The 18,758-nt window shown below is 38.8% G+C and overlaps 1 protein-coding gene across 11 annotated transcripts in view; it reads right to left on the bottom strand.

Annotated features, from left to right (window-relative positions):
- KMT2E (lysine methyltransferase 2E (inactive)) overlaps positions 1–18,758 on the bottom strand; it is a 56,389-nt gene that overhangs the window by 13,782 nt on the left and 23,849 nt on the right. For 9 of the 11 annotated variants that reach the window (XM_081927599.1, XM_081927594.1, XM_081927598.1 and 6 more), the window contains 9 exons: positions 18,418–18,476; positions 16,842–17,014; positions 16,089–16,127; positions 14,031–14,243; positions 10,677–10,807; positions 8,214–8,331; positions 7,320–7,429; positions 6,670–6,934; positions 4,187–4,285 (listed from right to left, as the gene is read on the bottom strand). In XM_081927599.1, the coding sequence (XP_081783725.1) occupies positions 4,187–4,285; positions 6,670–6,934; positions 7,320–7,429; positions 8,214–8,331; positions 10,677–10,807; positions 14,031–14,243; positions 16,089–16,127; positions 16,842–17,014; positions 18,418–18,476 (1,207 nt within the window). Of the gene's footprint in view, positions 1–4,186; positions 4,286–6,669; positions 6,935–7,319; positions 7,430–8,213; positions 8,332–10,676; positions 10,808–11,350; positions 11,463–14,030; positions 14,244–16,088; positions 16,128–16,841; positions 17,015–18,417; positions 18,477–18,758 lie in introns of those variants that run through there. The other 2 variants (XM_081927591.1, XM_081927592.1) reach the window with 2 other exon arrangements.

Here is an 18,758-nt window from a genome sequence, read left to right as displayed (position 1 = left end):
ACAGGATCAGCACTATTATTATATACCAGCTTATATACTGATGTTTGACACGCAGGCACGGCACTGTGGTTTTTTTTAACTTGGAGCAAAAGAAAACAAATTAGCTACAATAAACAGCTATGTATTAGTGCAAGCACCATATTTACTCATAAATTTCAGTCAATTCCTTATACGGTACAGAAAGAAGAATATCAACTAGAATTAAAATACTATAAGCTTATTAATGTTTTTAACAGAATAAGATGTAATGAAAGTATATGATGTACATTTTCTGTGCATGTCTATATGAAAAATGTCGTTTTAAAACTATATTGCACCCAATTTTAAATCAGTATATTGCTATCTTCCCGTTTGAACCTGTGTTGAATGAAAAAGCATCTTTCCATGATTTTTTTAAAAAAATACACTATTTTATAAACACCTATTTATAATTTACAGCTAACAAAGTGTAATTTTGCTCCTCGTCAAATTCTGCTGAGTGTACCAGAGCCTGCACAGACAAACAACATTAATTTGTGATGGTGGGATACTGGGGTTTAGACTTCTTAAGAGCATGAGAAATGCATTCATTTAAACCTGCTAAGCAACGTTTTCACATGTTAGTAAGGCATAAGGTGCCCAGTCAAAATGCCAACTTCTGTTCCTCAAAATGGTAAAAAGTAATGCATGGTGATAAGGAGCATTTTAGTGCACTGGCTGTTCTCTATTCATGTGTAAAAATCAATTTTGTTCCAGAAAACCTTATCATCCCAATTTCTATTTAAGTGCCATCTAATATGACAAAGCATTCCATTTTTTTATCCATTATATTGACTTTACCATGTTTTTTTAGTAGTCTTAAGAATGAACAATATTATTCAAACTATTATTTGATTATGTAAGCCAGGGGACCTCCAACGGGCACTTTATGCATCACCAATAACTCACCAGATCCCTGCATTCATGGATCCAATTTTAATGAGTCTTTGCTCTTAACTTATCACTCTTTCACCACTCTTTCATAAGACAACAAAGTGAAGGGAAGGGAAAAATGAAAGTAAATCATCGCTGAACTACCAGGGATCTTTCAAGTGATGAGAAGCAGTGGCATATGTTCCTGGGAGAGATGGCATCACACTACAAGGAATCAAACAAAATTTCCACTGTAACTAGGGACCACACACAGGAACAGGCCCCGTGCACCCTCAACAGAGCCTCAGGAGTGTGTGTGTCAAAACACTTTACTTCAGCAATATTTCTATGTGGTTTTATACCGACAGAATTGCAAAGATCTCCACCAAGATCGGCGGGATCTGTACCTGCTAAGAACGGTCTTAAAAGTTCCAGGAAGCAGTTCTTACACGTCACTGCATGAAGCCGAGGAAGTATCGGCCTCAGGTACAAAAGTTGCCTTAACACTTTTGTTTCTTTGTCCTAGCAAGCTAGGAAGTGTTGTGTGCCCCCATCTCACTTTGAAATTTATCAGCAAGTACCTTCCAATTGTTAATAGTCAAGGCAGCTAAGCTATGCAGCTGGCACACCTAGCTACAGGGAGAAGAACTAGCCAAGTCTGCTCTATTTCTCTAGACTAGAGAGACAGGTCACAACTTAAGATAACAGAGTTTACCTACTACCTCACAGTGTTTGCATTCTCGCATTCTGCAGTCAGGGCTCCCATTTCTCCAGTGGTGAAGGATAACACTGGTTCTGTTTCATCACTTTGTTACAAGGCTATGCTGTGCCCTTTAGGGCTCCCAATTCATTTCCAGATAATAGATGCATTATATAAAGGTACTATAACTGGAAATTCTGTGTCATGCTTGGTAGTAACATGATTTTCATAGCTTTTCACCGATAAAGGTGGAGGACTTCCTAACTTACTCCCCTTAAATTGCATCTGGCCTATTCATAATACCACTCCTCCATATAAGACCAAAAATTTCATCACAGAACATGATCCCTCTTCACCCTTATACAGGTGAAAATGATTAACTGGAACTTGGTGGGACATTAAAAAAAAGGGTTATAGCATGTATTATCTTCTGTTGCACAAAGCAGTTGAAGACCCAAGATTTGCCTACTGTTTTTAATCCTTGTGCGACTGAAACATAGAGAAAACAGGCTACTTTCATCACAAGTTTTTCTTAGCACCAGTATTTTTCCTTATGACAAGGAATCCTTTAAATATTAATGGTATATTAAAAGATAACTCAGAAGCTAGAACTTCTAGAAAAGGTAGTATATGAATCAATTTAACATAATCAAGATACAGCATAAAATAAATGCTGATGTCACAGGTGAATATAACATCCTAGTATAGGCAGTATGAACTTTCATCAGAAACATGGCACTACCCTGCAATCAGATGCCATGCACTCTGGTCATAAGAATAATGGAATAATGAAAGACCCACATAACACCCAGCGGCGTTCACACTTTTGCAATTCCTATTAACGTCCCTTCGTATATTACATTATAAGCCTCTCTTTCCAGAGACCTAAAAAATGAGGCCTCCTCACTCAAGGAAACTGCCAACAGAACAGAAACATCATTAAATTATCAAACTACTAGTTTGTGTGCTAGCTCAAAACTGTTGTGCAAGTGACTTTGGCGATTGGTAATAACCACCCTCACCCATATATATTCCTACACAAACTTAACTGACAGATCTTTAAAGCTGATGCAGTAGAGGGATCTTTTACACACATGTGGTGGTTGTGTAAACACACCCAAGAATATTGGGAGATGGTCTATGAGATAAAAAAGATCTTCAAATTTACATTCCACCCAAAACCTGAAGCCTTCTTATTGGCTATAACTGGCGAAGACATACCAATGAAGGCACGTAATCTATTGTGTTATGCAACAGCAGCCAGAATAGTATATGCTAGAAATTGGAAAGAAAGAGGAATTCCTACGAAAAAACAACGGCTGCATAAATTGACAGAATTTGCAGAATTAGAAAACATGACACCCAAAATAAGGAACCAGAACAACAAACAGACTAAGGGCAAGTGAGAAGGCTTTGGGGAGTATTTAAAAAGATATGATACCAAAATAAAATTCCAAGAAGCGGGAACCTTATGAGCAACAGCTAACTCCAACCAAGGAATGAAAGAGAAAGGGGTAAAGTCACTGATAGGCAGAAAAAAACAAGGTATATCTAGAATGCATTGGAGTGTTAGGTTGGGAAGTCTGTACAGAAACAATGTATGATAGGAAAACATGATGTGTAATGGAAAACTGGAAAAACGTTAAAAATTAAAATTAAAGCTGATGCAGTTAATTATTTCCCTGAGCAGAAGCAAGATTACCAAAGGAAGATTTACCAAATGAAGATGTTTTATGGATGCTATCCCAGCAGCAGCACAGCTCCTTCTCCTTCCTGCATCCCTTAGGAAGGAAAGGGGAGGTGTCGTTCCTCAGAGCAAGGCATTCTGGGAGCAGTGGCCTGAGATAATGGGGTGGCTAGACATGTAACCAATTACAGCATGTGATCATGTAGAAAAGTGGCAGCATGTAGTCATTCTCCTAGGCCACCTTTCCCAGAGTGCCACCTGCCAAGGAGGAACACCCGACCTCAGAGTGGGGAACAGAGGAGAGAGAGGTGTGCTGTCTCCACATTAGTAGCAGCAAAACAATGAAATTAAGGGGGGGGGGGGAATAGGAGGTGCATCAGCAGCTCGCTTTGTGCTAATTCTGTGAACAGTTATGTCTTCCTCCAGACTTTCTCAACTGCTCAGTCGACCCTCATATTTCATTACGTCAGGACAGTGGTGTAGCATGGGTTGTCAGCACCCGGGGCAAGGCAAGTAATTTGCGCCCCCTAACCCGTGGATTTGCGCCCCCTAACCCTAACCCCCAGAAAATACTGGGATTTTATCTTATCTCAAGGTAGAGAAAGTTCATTCTTTGATCTGCAACAAGACTTCAGCAGCGCAAAATCAAGAATATGTAAACTCCCAAGAAAGCGCACGCAAACACACACACGCACACACACACAGCCCTTTTTCAGAAAGTAACACTCAAGCCAAAAATAGAAACACACAGGCTCAAGTTTTAGATATTGTTAGCATGTATCAGGAGCAGATTTCAAATATTCTCAAACACTAAACACCTAAGAGAGGCAGCAACGATTAGCATGGGAAGAGCAGCTGTCACCAATCTGTAGTGACAGCTTTAAGCAGCTACTAGCTTCCCAACTTACCATCTTCCTTTTCCTTTCTGCAATCTGCTCCTCTGATTCCATTTCTACTTCATTGCTAATAGGAGTTTTTTCTTCTATATCATCAATAAAATCTGGCTCCTGAAAGATGGAAATGACTGCTTTACAGAAGCTCTACTACTACTGCTGCTATAACCGAGGGAACTCCAAATACTATATGATACTTATGCTGCAATTCTATACTCACTTACCTGGGAGCAAGTCCTACTGAATTCAGTGGGGCTTACTTCTGAGTAGACATGTATATAGAATTGTACCATAAAAAGCCTCGCATCACCACTGCAAAAGCAGCCAACCAATTAGCCACAGTAACATGCAAAAGCAACGATTCAAACTTTCATACATCTAGAAATAAATATCCAGTGACTAAAGCATCTTTTTTTGCCAACAAAAGAAATGACCAAATATGTTTTAGTACTAATTTGTATGAAGACATGCAAGCTAGTACAGCCAGACAAGTGTCCTGAATCTGTCAGCTGCTTTAACAATAAAAAAGAAACTAGGATTTAATGTAGGCAGTTTTGCCTCCAAAATTGGCCTGACAATCTTTGGGTTAGTTCTAGAACATCACCTCAAAGTTAATAATATATATGCAACTTTGCTAATCCACTATTAATCTAGGTTTTTTAAAATATTTGTTCCTTTACAGTACAATCCCATACTTGTCTACTCCGAAGTAAAGTCCCACTGAAACCAGTAGGGCTTACTCCCAAGTGTGTCTAAGACTGCATGCCTAGTATGTGCATAAAATTGCCTACTGAAAAATTTCTATTTTATCACAGAGCAGTCAATAATACTAGCTGCTTGATCCTTTAAAAAAGTTTTTAAGTACTTGATGTGATGAATCGTACCCTCAAAAGCAGGTTTTCAGACACGTAAAGCCAATTTTCACAACTACTAGATGTTTTAAGGGTGCAGAAAATGATTACAAATACAAGATACTCCTGACGGGAATATTACTTGGGGCACAGATGACCACTCTTCATTACAATTCTGCGATTGAGGTACCGGGCTTCCCAAAAGTTGAAAATATCTGAGTGCAACTCCCCCCCCCCCAAAAGTACAACTGCCAAAACAGAATTTCATTTTGCTGTGTTATGCTGTGGAATTCTGACCATTTCAGTAGCAGTGCACACTGTGGGTTGAAACACCTTCCTCTCTTACCTCCCAGTTTTAATCACTGTCCACAGCATTTTAATCAGTAGCATTTAAAAGAAAGGCAAGAGGATTTCAGGTGTCTTGGGAGATTGTGCGCTGATCTGCATGGCTCCCAATAGCTCCCTTTATGTTCCCCTTTAGTCTATCTCAGATTGGGGGTGGAATGGAGGGAGAAAAAAAATATGTTAAAACAGAAACTAAATCTCTCATGTCCCACTAGACATATGACTTAAAAAGAAAATTGATGCAGCGTCAAGTGGATCTTACTCTAGAATGATTTTCCTGGCATGCACATAGTCTCCCAAGGATTTTGTTGTTTTCAACGGGTTTGATGGAATATAAAAACCAATCTAAACTTTTTCTTTTAAAAAAAAGGTGGGACACTGAATATCTCTGACAGCTGCCACAGAATAGCTAGTATATCCATGTGGCAAGAGAACGGCTCCTATTCAATAGATATGTGCAGATATGCCCTAACCAAAACAATGGTAACTCGACTCTGCAGATCAGTATCAGTAAGGAATCATTTGCTGTGCCTTGCCAAGAAAATGGAAAAGCAACAAGTACAACTAAGGATCGCTTCAAATTCATCTAATCCTCAGCCTACACATCATGCTCCTGTTCCATTCCTTAGGTGGAACTGAATTTTCAGCCATGTGCGAGGAAAGAAACATTACTGTGTAAACAATCCCTCCTGCATTTGCCAATCCAACAAATAAATGCTTTGTAAGGATGTGTTTTTTTTAAAAAAAAGTTAACATCCTATGAACTATGTGACACAAATAATGTTACTTCTTTTTAACAGCTGCTTGTATCATGAGTGGGGAACTTGTGGCCTTCTAGATGTTACTGCACTATGATTCCCACCATCCCTAACCACTGGCTGTGTAGGCTGGGGCTCATGGGAGTTGGAGTCCATCATTTGGAGGGGCCACAGTTCCCTACCTCTGTGTTATATCTGAACTATGAAATATAAATGCTACCAGCCTACAAACCCTGGTAAGATCCTGGATCCCAAGGCACAGCATGATGTTCTTACATTTGTGATCTGCAAAAGTATTCTGATGCTGTTCAACAAGTTAATTTTTAAAAATTCAAGATGAGGTACCTTCTACTAAGCCATCCAGTTAAAATAACCCCACCCCCATGCCCCAAGCCAGCAGTTCCTTGAAGGTCTGGGAGTTTTATATTTGCATACGGCGTCTTGGCCCACAAAATCTGTGTTCTTGGGAGTTGCCCCAACCACCACCCTGAAGGAAATGGGAAGCTTCAGAGTCATGGGTTTAATTTTAAATATGCTGGAATACCTGATTATTTGAGATTGATAGCCTAAGGGGAGAAAGCTTTCTCTGTCTGTTGTCTGGAAACTTTGTTTTGGTGGCTGCTCCTTCACAATCCAAGGTGATGTTCTGGTTTTGAGTCTCCTTCTCTTTTGAAACATCTCTCTCTTTTCTGCCCTTTTTTCTTCTAGTATCATATCCAGTATTTATGTTTTCTGTAGGTTCAGAGCCTCGCTTAAGTACTGGGCATTCCGGATTTTCTTTCAAACAAGCACAGTCCACTTTGTATTTGCTAAAAAAAAAAGAAAGAGAAATATGGAAAAAACTTTGTAAAAAGCATTTGCACAGTACTGCTTTCTATGTAGCCCGATCCTCTGTAGGCTTACTCTGAATTAAACTCCGCAATGTTCGGTGGAAAGATAATCTTACCAGCACCATTCATAACTAGTACATGTGCTAGTTACATGTACATGTCTGATCCTGCAATTCTAATGTGATATCACAGCAACGTCAGATTCTCTGTTAAACTGTGGGGTTTAAGACCACTGCATTTTAATGGCATCCTATTATTGTAATCTTTAAAAATGTATAAGAATGGAGACCACTTGATTAACAATAACAAAGCAATTTCATACCTGACAACTCAGCTCTAATATTTGGTGCCCAACCTGACTTACCAATTTCCGTAATCAAAATCGAATGCAATAGTTATTTCTGTTCCCTTTGGAATGTTTTGGATGGAGTAGATATAAAGATGAATGGTTCCATCTTCAATGGCATGTCTAACCTAAACACAGAAAAATAACATATTTAAACAGTTTTTAATATATTTGGAAACAAAAATTGTAGATTTGGTCCACCGAGGTACTTTAATCAGTTACTGTTTCTTTGGTAAAGGCCTCTGTTCAGAAACACTCAACTGCAATAGTAATCATTAATATCAACTTATGTAAGTTCTAAAGATATATATAGCCCATTCCATTGCTTATAGACAAATTTACAGTATTCCAATAAATTTCTTTAGACTTTGCACATGAATCTAGGGAAACAAGTTTTCTGGATATAGTGGGATGTTGCAAAAATCATGAATCACTTTAAAGTGGTTGCCTTCTATATTCTAGTGCAGAGATCAAAAGAGCATATTTTGTCCCACATATGCAAAATCTGTCCAAGTCAGGTACTTTAAGTTAAAAAATTAAAAACAGACCTTCTGTTTCCACATCCTTACCAATACGATTACGTGGAAGCATAATATATGAGGATTTCAACTAAGTAATATGTATTCCTCTTTTAGACTTAATTGGAGAATCCTGAAAATAGCACCTTTGGAAATATTTATAACACTTTACAATTACAAAGGCATACTGTGAAATGACAGCAACTGTCCTTGCCTTCATTTTAAACTAGCAACACTAACGTTCTGGAACTTTATGTTGAATATATTCACTGAATTTTTTTAATTTACTGAGCCGCTATTTCATTACCAGAAAATATGTATACACAGTCAAATTGTATTCTGCCACCCTCAGCAAAAGATTTACTATGAAATATTTTAAAACTTGCAAGCCTACCTCAGCATTGGGTGTACAAGAACGTCTGATAAACCGAGCTTCATTCCCAAAGGTTCTTGCATCTACACACATTTCTAGCCCGTGGAATTTAGAATAGAATAGAACAAACGGGTATGGCAGGAGTTAAAAAACCAGCAAAGACATATAACCACTGTGACATTAAACGCATATAAATTAGCTTTTTCAACATTTGGAAAATTCTGAAAAAATAGGGAAATACGTTTCTGTGAGCTGGATTGAGCTATCTGTCAACAATAGCAAATTCCCATAAAAGGACTTCTCCCACTCTTGTCACCCTGCCGCACCCCTAAAATTGGGCTGGGGTTTGTGGGAAGCCCCAGAACAGCGTCTATGAGGAGGAAAAAGAGAGACTTTTCCACTGGGAAAGCAGAAATCCTTCCACTGATGGAATGTTTGCAATAGCACAATGTTGAATTTCTCCTGTGTTTCAAGATGTTAGCTGATCTCCTCTTTGACTGCAATCCTATGCAGATTTGAAGTAAGTCCTACTGAACAAAGAAGGACTTCCTTCTGAGTAAACAAGCTTCATTTCCAGCTGGTAGAAACAAATATTATTGAATCAGGCACACAAATTGCTTTTTAGATTTACTATGCAACTACAAGGATTTCCCATAATTAAAATTGGCATGATGTTGCCTTGATCTTAAAGCTGGCTTGATCTTTTAATTAAATGTTCTTAAAATAGTGACCCTATTTAGCCATGCTGTACTGAGTGCAAAAAGAATCCCAAACTTTCAGAAATTTCCTGGTCATCATCCAAGATATAATCAGACACCCAGAAGTAGAGAGAGGGTATTTGATGGGGACAATTCATTTCCTTGGCAAGGTCTATTAGAGAATATTAATGCACAAGCTTGCTTTCACAATAACTCAAATTGCCATATTTAGGATTATTCTTTTTTCTCTTAGGGCAGACTGGCTGTTAACCCTTGGTGGGATCTTTTTCTTTTCAGATTTCCTGTGAATATTTGAATACCTCATCTGGAATTGTTTTTACTGAATAGTTTCCTTTTCCTGCAGGTACTTATGATGCTAGGTAGATTGCTGGCTTGTGTTCTTTATTTGTAAAAGGTAAAGGTAAGATAAAGGACCCCGGACGATTAAGTCCAGTCAAAGTCAAAGTTGACTATGGGGTGCAGTGCTCATCTTGCTTTCAGGCTGAGGGAGCCAGTGTTTGTCCACAAACAGCTTTCCAGGTCATGTGGCCAGCATGACTAAACTGCTTCTGGTGCATCAGAACGCAGTGATGGAAGCCAGAGCACACGGAAATGTTGTTTACTTTCCTGTCACAGCAGTACCTATTTATCTACTTGCACTGGCATGCTTTCGAACTGCTAGGTTGGCAGGAGCTGGGACAGAGCAGTGAGAGCTCACTCCATTGCAGGGATTCAAACTGCCAACCTTCTGACTGGCAAGACCAAGAGGCTTGGTGGTTTAGACCACAGCACCATCCATGTCCTGCATCTTTATTTGTAGCAGACTATCAACTTGATGAGGAAGGCCAATATGGTAAAGACAGAAACGCTTTAGAGGAAGAGCCAAAGTAGATAGAGTCAGAGATTTTAAAGGAGGCAGTTTTGGAGCTCTGTTTAGCTTTTACGTCCCCACTTTTAGCTGCTATGCTTTCAAACATTACATTTCCACTAGGACATTGTTTTATACAGACTGCTTCAACCTTAAAATCTTAGGCAAGGAAAGAAAATCACTATTATAGAGCATCCTAAATGTGTGTGGCCTTGTAAAGGAGGAAGCATGAAGCCACTTCCCATTGGACAAGGGAAGAAAGCTTTGTGTATTCCTACGTGCTTGAATGCTAGATACAGGAAGATGTACCTGTTTAAATAGACAAAAAGCAATGTAACATGTCGAGACTGTAGGCAAGTACAAAGACATATGTGCTTCCCCATCAAGGGCTTTTCTAAGTGTATGAGACCCACAAGGGAACTGTGTTAATCCCTGTGAGGATCACTGCCAGCTCATGCAATATGGCACACTAGGGGGCAGTGAGGGTCCCTGATGCCAGTTCTTATTCTCTGAAGTAACCTTTCCTTCCTACCTTGTTCAGTGTTAAAGCGCAGCATTAACTAGGCAATTAGTTTCTTCTGAACAGTCATTATCATCTTGAAAGGGGAGAGATATATGGCAAAAGACAAGGGAATTATGTAAGGGTACCAGGCAAAAAGAAGAAGAATGAATGAAGTAAACTGAAAGAGGAGGGCTCAGAAGATGGCAGCCAGCTGAAGTCTAATGACAAAGAGCTGAAGTGAGAAACACGGAAAAGACTGGGTGAGGCAAAACTGTGCTGTGAAGTAATGAAAGACCAGAAGGCGCAGTTGCATTCTCAGGGCAATAAAAATGCAAGATTTGACAGAAGCTGAGAGAAAAACAAAAGAATAACTGTAGGATCATAGGTAATTAAAGCTAGATTTTAAAGAAAAGTACCTCTTAAAGAAATATCCATTAGCTTCAAATTGTTCTCTCAGCATGAACTTTCCTCGATATTCAATAATAAGTGCATCTGGAGGCAAGTCTTTGGCAGCTTTTAGGATTTTCTTATTTTTTTGAATATAGCTCTAGAAGAAGAAAAGAAAAATGTAAGAAATCTAATTAAGCTGATTGCATTAGTGCTATTAAGAAACCAGATTATAACATACAACTTTAAGGAGCAACTTGGTAATTTCAATGATATTCTTTCTTTTTAAAAGCTAATTGACTTTATTCCTATCATAAAATTCAGTCTTATATTTATGTAGACAATTTTACATTTTGGGGAAAACAACGACACCACAGTATCTAAAAAATGAGAACCAATACAAGTCTTTCAAAGTATATTAGGGAACCCCTTCCTCAAAAGATGTTTCAAACCCTCTGGTTAAAAAGGCTAGAAACTGGTGTGCGCAAGTAATGACAACACACGAAATATGCAGTCTTTTCTCTAATCTGCTGGCGAGAGCAGAAGGACAGATGCCAAGTAAAAGGCATTTTGATGAAAATGTCAACATGCTGATTTCTAGGAAAAGGAAACTTCTGGTGCATTTCAATAGCCTCAGGTGGGAATACACCTTTCTAAGCAAAATCTTACTGTACTCTTGACACAACAACTAAGGAACTCACACCTCTTGTAATTGTGTCACTTCTGAGCAAAAGAGAATTGGCCTATATCTAGGCGAAGGTCTCTGCAAGCAGGGACATTCCTCCAAGGAGTGCGTCACGTGCGCCATGCTGATGCTAGAGGGAAAGAAGCAAAGATGCTTCTTATTACAAGATCTGAGAATGTAACTTTTCCTTTATGCTTAGTCTCTCTCTAACAACATTAATTTATCAAACAGCTTGCAGATTCCTTCCATAGACTGCACGACAGTCGGCTGATGGTGCCATTTTGTAGTCTACTCTCTCTTGCAACCTACTGACAAATTATTTGCTCAGGGTTTGGGGGTAATACCACATGACATTTTCAAGGTGGATTAACCTAACATCTAGGTGGTACAAAAGCCACACAGGGACAGGAACTTTCTAGTCAGTTCTTAAGCGGCGGCCATTGGTAAACCACAAGCACACAATGAATGGAACAACTATACATTATTAGGTGATGTGACTATCTCCATGTTTGCCATTGATCAAACAATGCACTTTTTCAGCGTACTGGTATAGCATACGGAGTACAAAGTATACAAATTGCCTCCTTATTTGCCAGTATGTGTAAAGAATGGGGTGCTGGAAAAATGGAAATGTTGGGACATTTACAGTACCTAACAGATTACAGTAGTTTACATTTTACTTTTTGTTTATACTGGAAATAATTGTCCTTGTTAATATTATAGTTAAATTAGATGATGCACTTTTCTTTATAAGGATTTAATGGCCAGATGTGTACTGATAATCAGAACAACAGAGGATTTAGAAATTGCTTCCTTGGGCTAAAAGTTCAGTAAAGGCAGTAAAGCGCCAATTTGTATCCTTTTAAAGTATTAATATTCTCTCTGAATGGAAGTTGTAATGATATATTAAAGGGGTATTTTACTTTAAGAAATTAGTACTTGTACTTGAACATTTTTCTATAATACCTAGATGTTTAAAAGACAGAGACTGTGTTCCCTTTTGTTTTAAAAGATGTGTACAAAAAATTAAGAATAGGGTAAACAGTCTCTACATTTTATTTTTACTAAGAGTCAAACTGGATCTTCCAAGACCACACAAGATGATTTGGCTAATTGTGTTACCAAGAGTAAACATTGTATCAAAGAGGAAATGGAAGCTGTTCAAATTGAGTCAGATCTATGGACACTGTTTTGTTATTTTCCTGTACACATCATTAAACTCGTTTTTCTGAATAAAGAAGTGGACTGCCCAGGACACCAAGGAATATAACCCTACTTATTAGTTGGCATATTTGACTAAATAACCTTAACTACCTTTCCATAATAAGTAACAGGATTTTTCATCAAAAGTTAACTCGTGGCAGTTTTTCTCTTTTCATAAACGTAATTTGTTCCATTCTGTAACTGGCAAATTTGATACATAAAAACACATTTTGGAAGAAATATGCTTTTGCCTTCATTACTTACTTAAAATTTTGGTTGAAGTGACAGTAACTGTACTGCATCAGAATACAGGTGTAAAGTTCCACTGGAGTTAACAGTGGAGGAGAGGAGAGTAAAAATTTGAAGTTGAGGCAACTGCAATCATTAAACTGCTTCCCAAGACATAAAAATACAAAAATGCATAGCAAAGCTACCCCACTAGGTAAAAAGGTAAAGGGACACATGACCATTAGGTCCAGCCGTGGCCGACTCTGGGGTTGCAGTGCTCATCTTGCTTTACTGGCTGAGGGAGCCAGCTTCCAGGTCATGTGGCCAGCATGACTAAGCCGCTTCTGGCGAACCAGAGCAGCGCACGGAAACGCCGTTTACCTTCCCGCCGGAGCGGTACCTATTTATCTACTTGCACTTTGACGTGCTTTTGAACTGCTAGGTTGGCAGGAGCTGGGACCGAGCAACGAGAGCTCACCCCGTTGAGGGGATTCGAACCGCCGACCTTCTGATCAGCAAGTCCTAGGCTCTGTGGTTTAACCCACAGTGCCACCCGTGTCCCTGTACCCACTAGGTAACAGCAACCAAAAGAGTCTATTTTCTCCTATTTACATTTAAATTGTTAATAATGTTAAGGGAAGCCATGTCCATGTATCTAACAGCAGCCCTAAAAGCTAGCACTGAATCAAATACTGTCTGGACTTCCTCCCGGCACAAAGCAGCTCATTCCAGAACCATCTTAGTATTGTATAGCTACATATTGATCAGCATCCTGAACTGTAAATGTGTATCTTAGTGCTTTTTGGGGATCCCCCTTTCTACTAACCACAGTCCAGCCTATTCAGCAAGGCCCCCTTACCCCCTGGAGAAGCTTTTGTGGGGAAGCTGGCAATGGAAGGGATGGGTTTTAGCTGGCATTGCAGCTGTTCTGCGGGTAGACTTGAGTAATTTAGATTATCTCAAATTGCTACATTGTTTAAAAAATAAATTTTAACAGGAAAGCTGAAAATATACATCTGCAGTAGTGATCTGACAATTAAATTCAAAATGTTGAAAATTGATGGTCATAACCGGTAACCTGGTCCTCATTAACTGTTGAGTAATTCAGAATGTAAAATCAATAAACAAGGAGGTTTTCCTGTACTAAAAATACAGGAGATGTGGTATCAACATATTGAACTGTGTTTCTGCTTAGAGAAATGGAAAATCTGAGTGCTATGTAGTTATTATAAAAGACTGGTGTTGCATTGAATGTATTTTCACTTACCTCTACTGGAGGTTTGAAGACTGAGTTGCTGGTGATCACTTCTTTTTTGTCATCTCCGTTTCCTAATCTCAAAGCTATTCTTTGTGCCTCTCTTTGAACACCTTCGCTGTACTGGTTGTTGTTTGCTTCCTCATAACGATCCATCCATGCCTTGATTTTAGTTTCCCATCCAAAGTTGGAACTCTCAGAAGGATCAATCTCTGGAGCTGAGCCCTAAACCGCAGTTAAGATATATAAAATTAGACAAGATGTCTGGTATGAAACTAAAACTCTGCAGCCAAATAATTAGCTAATCAATTTGTAAATTGATCAAATGTGTAAAAAAATCATAGTAACAGTCCCCCACCAACAGCTTTAACAGGCTATTGTTTGTTTAATTGCTAAAGGCATGGATGAAGAGGATTGGTTTTGTCTGGCACTTAAAGACATGTAACGATGGCAGCAAGTAAGCCTCTCTGGGGAGAGCATTCCACAGCTGGAGAGCCACCACGGAAAAGGCCCTTTCTCTTGCAGCCACTGTCCGAACCTCTTGGGGAGTTGGGCCTTGGATGAGAAGTGTAGGGTATAATTAAGATGGATAGAACAGACACATAACTCCTGAATGCTAAGTTCAGTATGCATTTGTATGAAGAAATTAGCTATTTAAATCCCCATGCTACTCAGTTAAGGAACAGCAAGTCAGCTTATAATTCTTAGTAGCTAATTTGACACTAGACACCCGTTACTAAACTGAAAACAAAGCTGACTGCCTTAGTTTCACTTGCCACCTGCACCATGGTGAGCATTCTGTTGCCTTCTGGATGCACTGGCCAGCATGGGATTGTGTTGAACTATTTTATGGTGGGTCCCAGGGGATAGATTCCTTTTGGATTCCTTGGATACTGACTTCTCTCGGTGTTCTATTGTCACTCAAGGCAGTTTAACATCAACAGAAAACTGCTGAGAAAGGTTGTTAGGAGCTAAGAGTGCAATGCCATTAGTATTTGCCTAGCGCTTAACTTTAATTCTCCTTTTCACCTAGTCCTAGGTTGTGGACATGAATTGCAATCAACGTCAGTAAAGGACTGGATGATGGCAAACAGACTGACATTTAATCCAGGCAAGACAGAGGTGCTCCAGATCAGTTAAGAATGTCAATCTAGGAATAGGAGTTTAATGCTTACTGCATGGGGGAATCACTCCTCGAAAAGTCAAATTCACAATCTGGGAGCGCTCCTGGGTCCCACTTTGAGCATGGACGTCCAAGTGACAGTGGCAACCAGGAATGCTTCTGCTCAGTTTATGCTGGTGCATCAGCAGTGTCCGTTCTAGAAAACCAAGTATGGCCATGGTGAAACATGCCTTCCTTGCATCACATCTGCTCTGCTGTAATAATGATGTCCAAGAGCGTCCAGAAACTGCAGCTGATCCAGAATGTGGTGGCCAAATTGCTGACTGGTGCTAGGTATCAGAGGCATGCAACTACTTTGTTAATAGCCTCGAATTTGTTTCTGGGCCCAACTGAATGTGTGGGAATAACCTTTAAAGTCCTTTACTGTTTAGGATGAGGATACTGTCATGCCTAGACAAGAAATGGAGTCTTCTGGAGGATAAACCAGGCATCCCACAGGTCAACGACCCCAAGAATCAGACAGTGCCCCTGAGCACTTCAGGACTCAAATTTCATTCTTTGGAAGGCCCACTTTCTACTGGGCTTTGCTGCAAGATGAAAACCTTCCTTTTTAAAGAAAGCAATTTATCTATACTGCAACAAAGCTGCCTGAAGCTCATTAGTATGCTTTTTAGCTATCTTCTGGATATTCTGCTGCTGTAACTGTGTTGTAGATCTTTGGGACATTTGTTGTTATTTTATTTGCCGCTTGCTTTTATACAGTTGTTATTATGGTTTTAGTGCTTTCATGAATCACCACTTTGAGCATTACTTTTTGAAAGGCAGGAATTGTGAACCATCCCCCTGACTCTTCTGAATCCCCTATAATAATGGACAAAATGGATGACCAATTTATGGTTCATTGTTTGAAACCAAACAGCAGCAAGAATTTAGCACAAAAGTTTTACCTTTACTCTTGAAGACTTCCTGGAACCTTCGCGAAAAGCCTGTAATATAATTTAAAATGTCAGTTTGTACGAGCATTTAAAATTCATTTCACAAAAATCTTTTATCTTGCAGAATAGAAAATGTTGTTTGTGAAAACAAATCCAGAAGTTTTCCTTCACCTATGTGCTTTTTAACCAGTAGCACAAAACCTTAATGCTGTGTTCTATATGACCACTTCATCTTTATTATAAACTGGGGGGAGGGAAGGAGATGCCCACCAAATTATGGAAATGGGTGTGGTGTAATTTAGAAGCCTGCCCCAGTTTCTCTTCCATCTTTCTTTCCTGGGTCTTGAATACCACCTTCTTTTTGCTGTTCGTTTTGCCATGGGTGTTGCCTCTCTATACTTTCTTATCTCAATAGTCTTCTGTTCCTGCTTCCTCCTGAAGGAAGCCCTGTTTGGGGAAGTTTTTAATGTTTGACGTTTTATTGTATTTTTAACATTTTGTTGGAAGCTGCCCAGAGTGGCTGGGGAAACCCAGCCAGATGGGCGGGGTATAAATAATGAATTTATCATCATCATCCTTCAGTCCTACTCTGCAATAGCCCATTCTCTGTTACTGAGATGCCTCTGAATTCTCCAAACCCCATTGGAGAATGACTGTGCTCCTTCAAGAGCAATGATCCAGATTTATTTCAAATAGAAAGAAAAAATTTCAAACACAATGAACCTCCAAAAACATAACAAGAAATTGAAAATTGAATTAACTTACTTTTTTACATTTTGCAATGTTTTGTTCTTTCTCCCCACTTTTTTTCCGTTTCTTATCTGTGACCTTGGTAACTCGTGTAGCAGTCAGAGTAATTGTAGTTGGTGTGTGTTGAAAAGCAGTATATAGTTCTACAGGAACTTCATCACCACTTTCTGTTGCGCTGGTATCCCCATCTTTAAAAAGAAAAAGGAAGCCAGGAAATATATCTTATAAACTGTTTCAATAATGAATGCATGTCCCTGAACTGCCAAAAATATTTACATACAATTACCAATTTATGGAAATAATATTACGGAAATGGTAATAAAACTGGTAACTAAATGACAGTAAAATTTATATTTACATGTTCAGGTTTTGGGGGATGGGAACACCACACCAGTTTTGCATTAGATTACTCAAGTAATCTAATTAACTAGGGGAGCTTATGTTTTTCCAAAAGTATTACAAGATATCCAAAGGCATTAAATCAAATCAAAGCTTGGATAAGAAATTCATTTACTTATATTTGCTTAATCCACAATGTACAACATAATAAAATACATATTAGGTTGCAAGAAGGGTTTTATACTCAGTGTGCATCAATTTGTCAGTATAAATTTATGAAAGAAAAAAACTGAATACAAAAATGATGACACAAATTGACCTTGAGAAGCATTTCAGTAATAATAAATAAGGATTAATAAGACTAAAACCATTCCTGGAAATATGCTAATATTATGTGAAAACTGTTAGCTAATAAGCCTTTTCTGAAGTGGGTGGCATTTTTTCTGGCCTGGTAACCACCTGAAGCACTGTTTTATTCACTGTTTTATTATTTAGCCATCTAGAATAGGCAATGAAGTGACATCTACAGCTGCAGCGTTTGGTGCTAAAGCCTTTGCAAGCAAGCAAGTCACTAACCTCTTCTAAACACTGGTTGCTTCACAGACTGTGGGAATGGTGGCAGTAAAAGCCAAACAGAAAGGCATGCAAGCACTGCCCCCTTTCATGTGCGTAAATGGCTGCTTGCGTCTCAAACATAAATATAGGTTTTATTTGTTCTCAGATTTCAGGCTAGATCGCCTAACATGTGGCTTATCTCACCAAGTGAACTCTCAAAAATCTAACACCGATTTTTTTCCTCCACCATCCAAACAACTGTAACCATGTGGTCTCAACTTCTTTATGTCCACTTTGAACCTCTGGGAATCAAAGTAATCAAAATATGGTTAATAGTCTGTGGAAGTGCATAACTACAAGCCTTATGCTGGTCTATGGAAGTGCATAACTACAAGCCTTATGCTGGTCTATGGCCATAATAAAGATTTGGACTGGAACCCTATGAGGTAGGTTAGGCTGAGAGGCAAGATCACCCAGTAAGATTCATGGCCAAGTGGGGATTTGAACCCTGATCTCCCAGATCCAAGTATGCCACTCTAACAACTACACCACCCTAGCTCTCCTACAGAATTAAAAAGAAAAATAACACTGGCAGTAACTTGAATGGTATAAGGCTGTAAATCAAAAGCATTGTGTCAGTAGCTTTTGGGAGAATCACTCACTAATTGTATCTCAGTTTAAGAACTTTGTTACTTACCTGACATATTTTCCCTTTTTCTACGCTGCAGCAACATTGCCCTCTCTTTATCTAAGTTCCTGTTGACAAAAAGAAAAAAAGGAAATAAAACTGAATACACGTTACTCTGTTGCTGAAGCATCTAAACTTTCTGACAGATAGCTCCTACACATTAAATGGAATAATCAGAGATATAAAATGATTGTTTCCACTCATTGTTGTATGAAAATTCATTTTCAATATTCGCAATAACTATTTAAACTCCCTAGCAAGGAGTTCCCTGCTCTAGGAATTTTACAATTTAGTATAAAGCCCAGAATGAAACAGTTGTACCAAAACAAAGCAGAACCAAAACATTGCAG

This window comes from Podarcis melisellensis (genome assembly GCF_964234715.1).
Source record: "Podarcis melisellensis genome assembly, chromosome: 10".
Lineage (NCBI taxonomy): Eukaryota > Metazoa > Chordata > Lepidosauria > Squamata > Lacertidae > Podarcis > Podarcis melisellensis.
The sequence above is the reverse complement of the archived record's forward strand: the minus strand, read 5'-3'. Positions and strand labels throughout refer to the sequence as shown.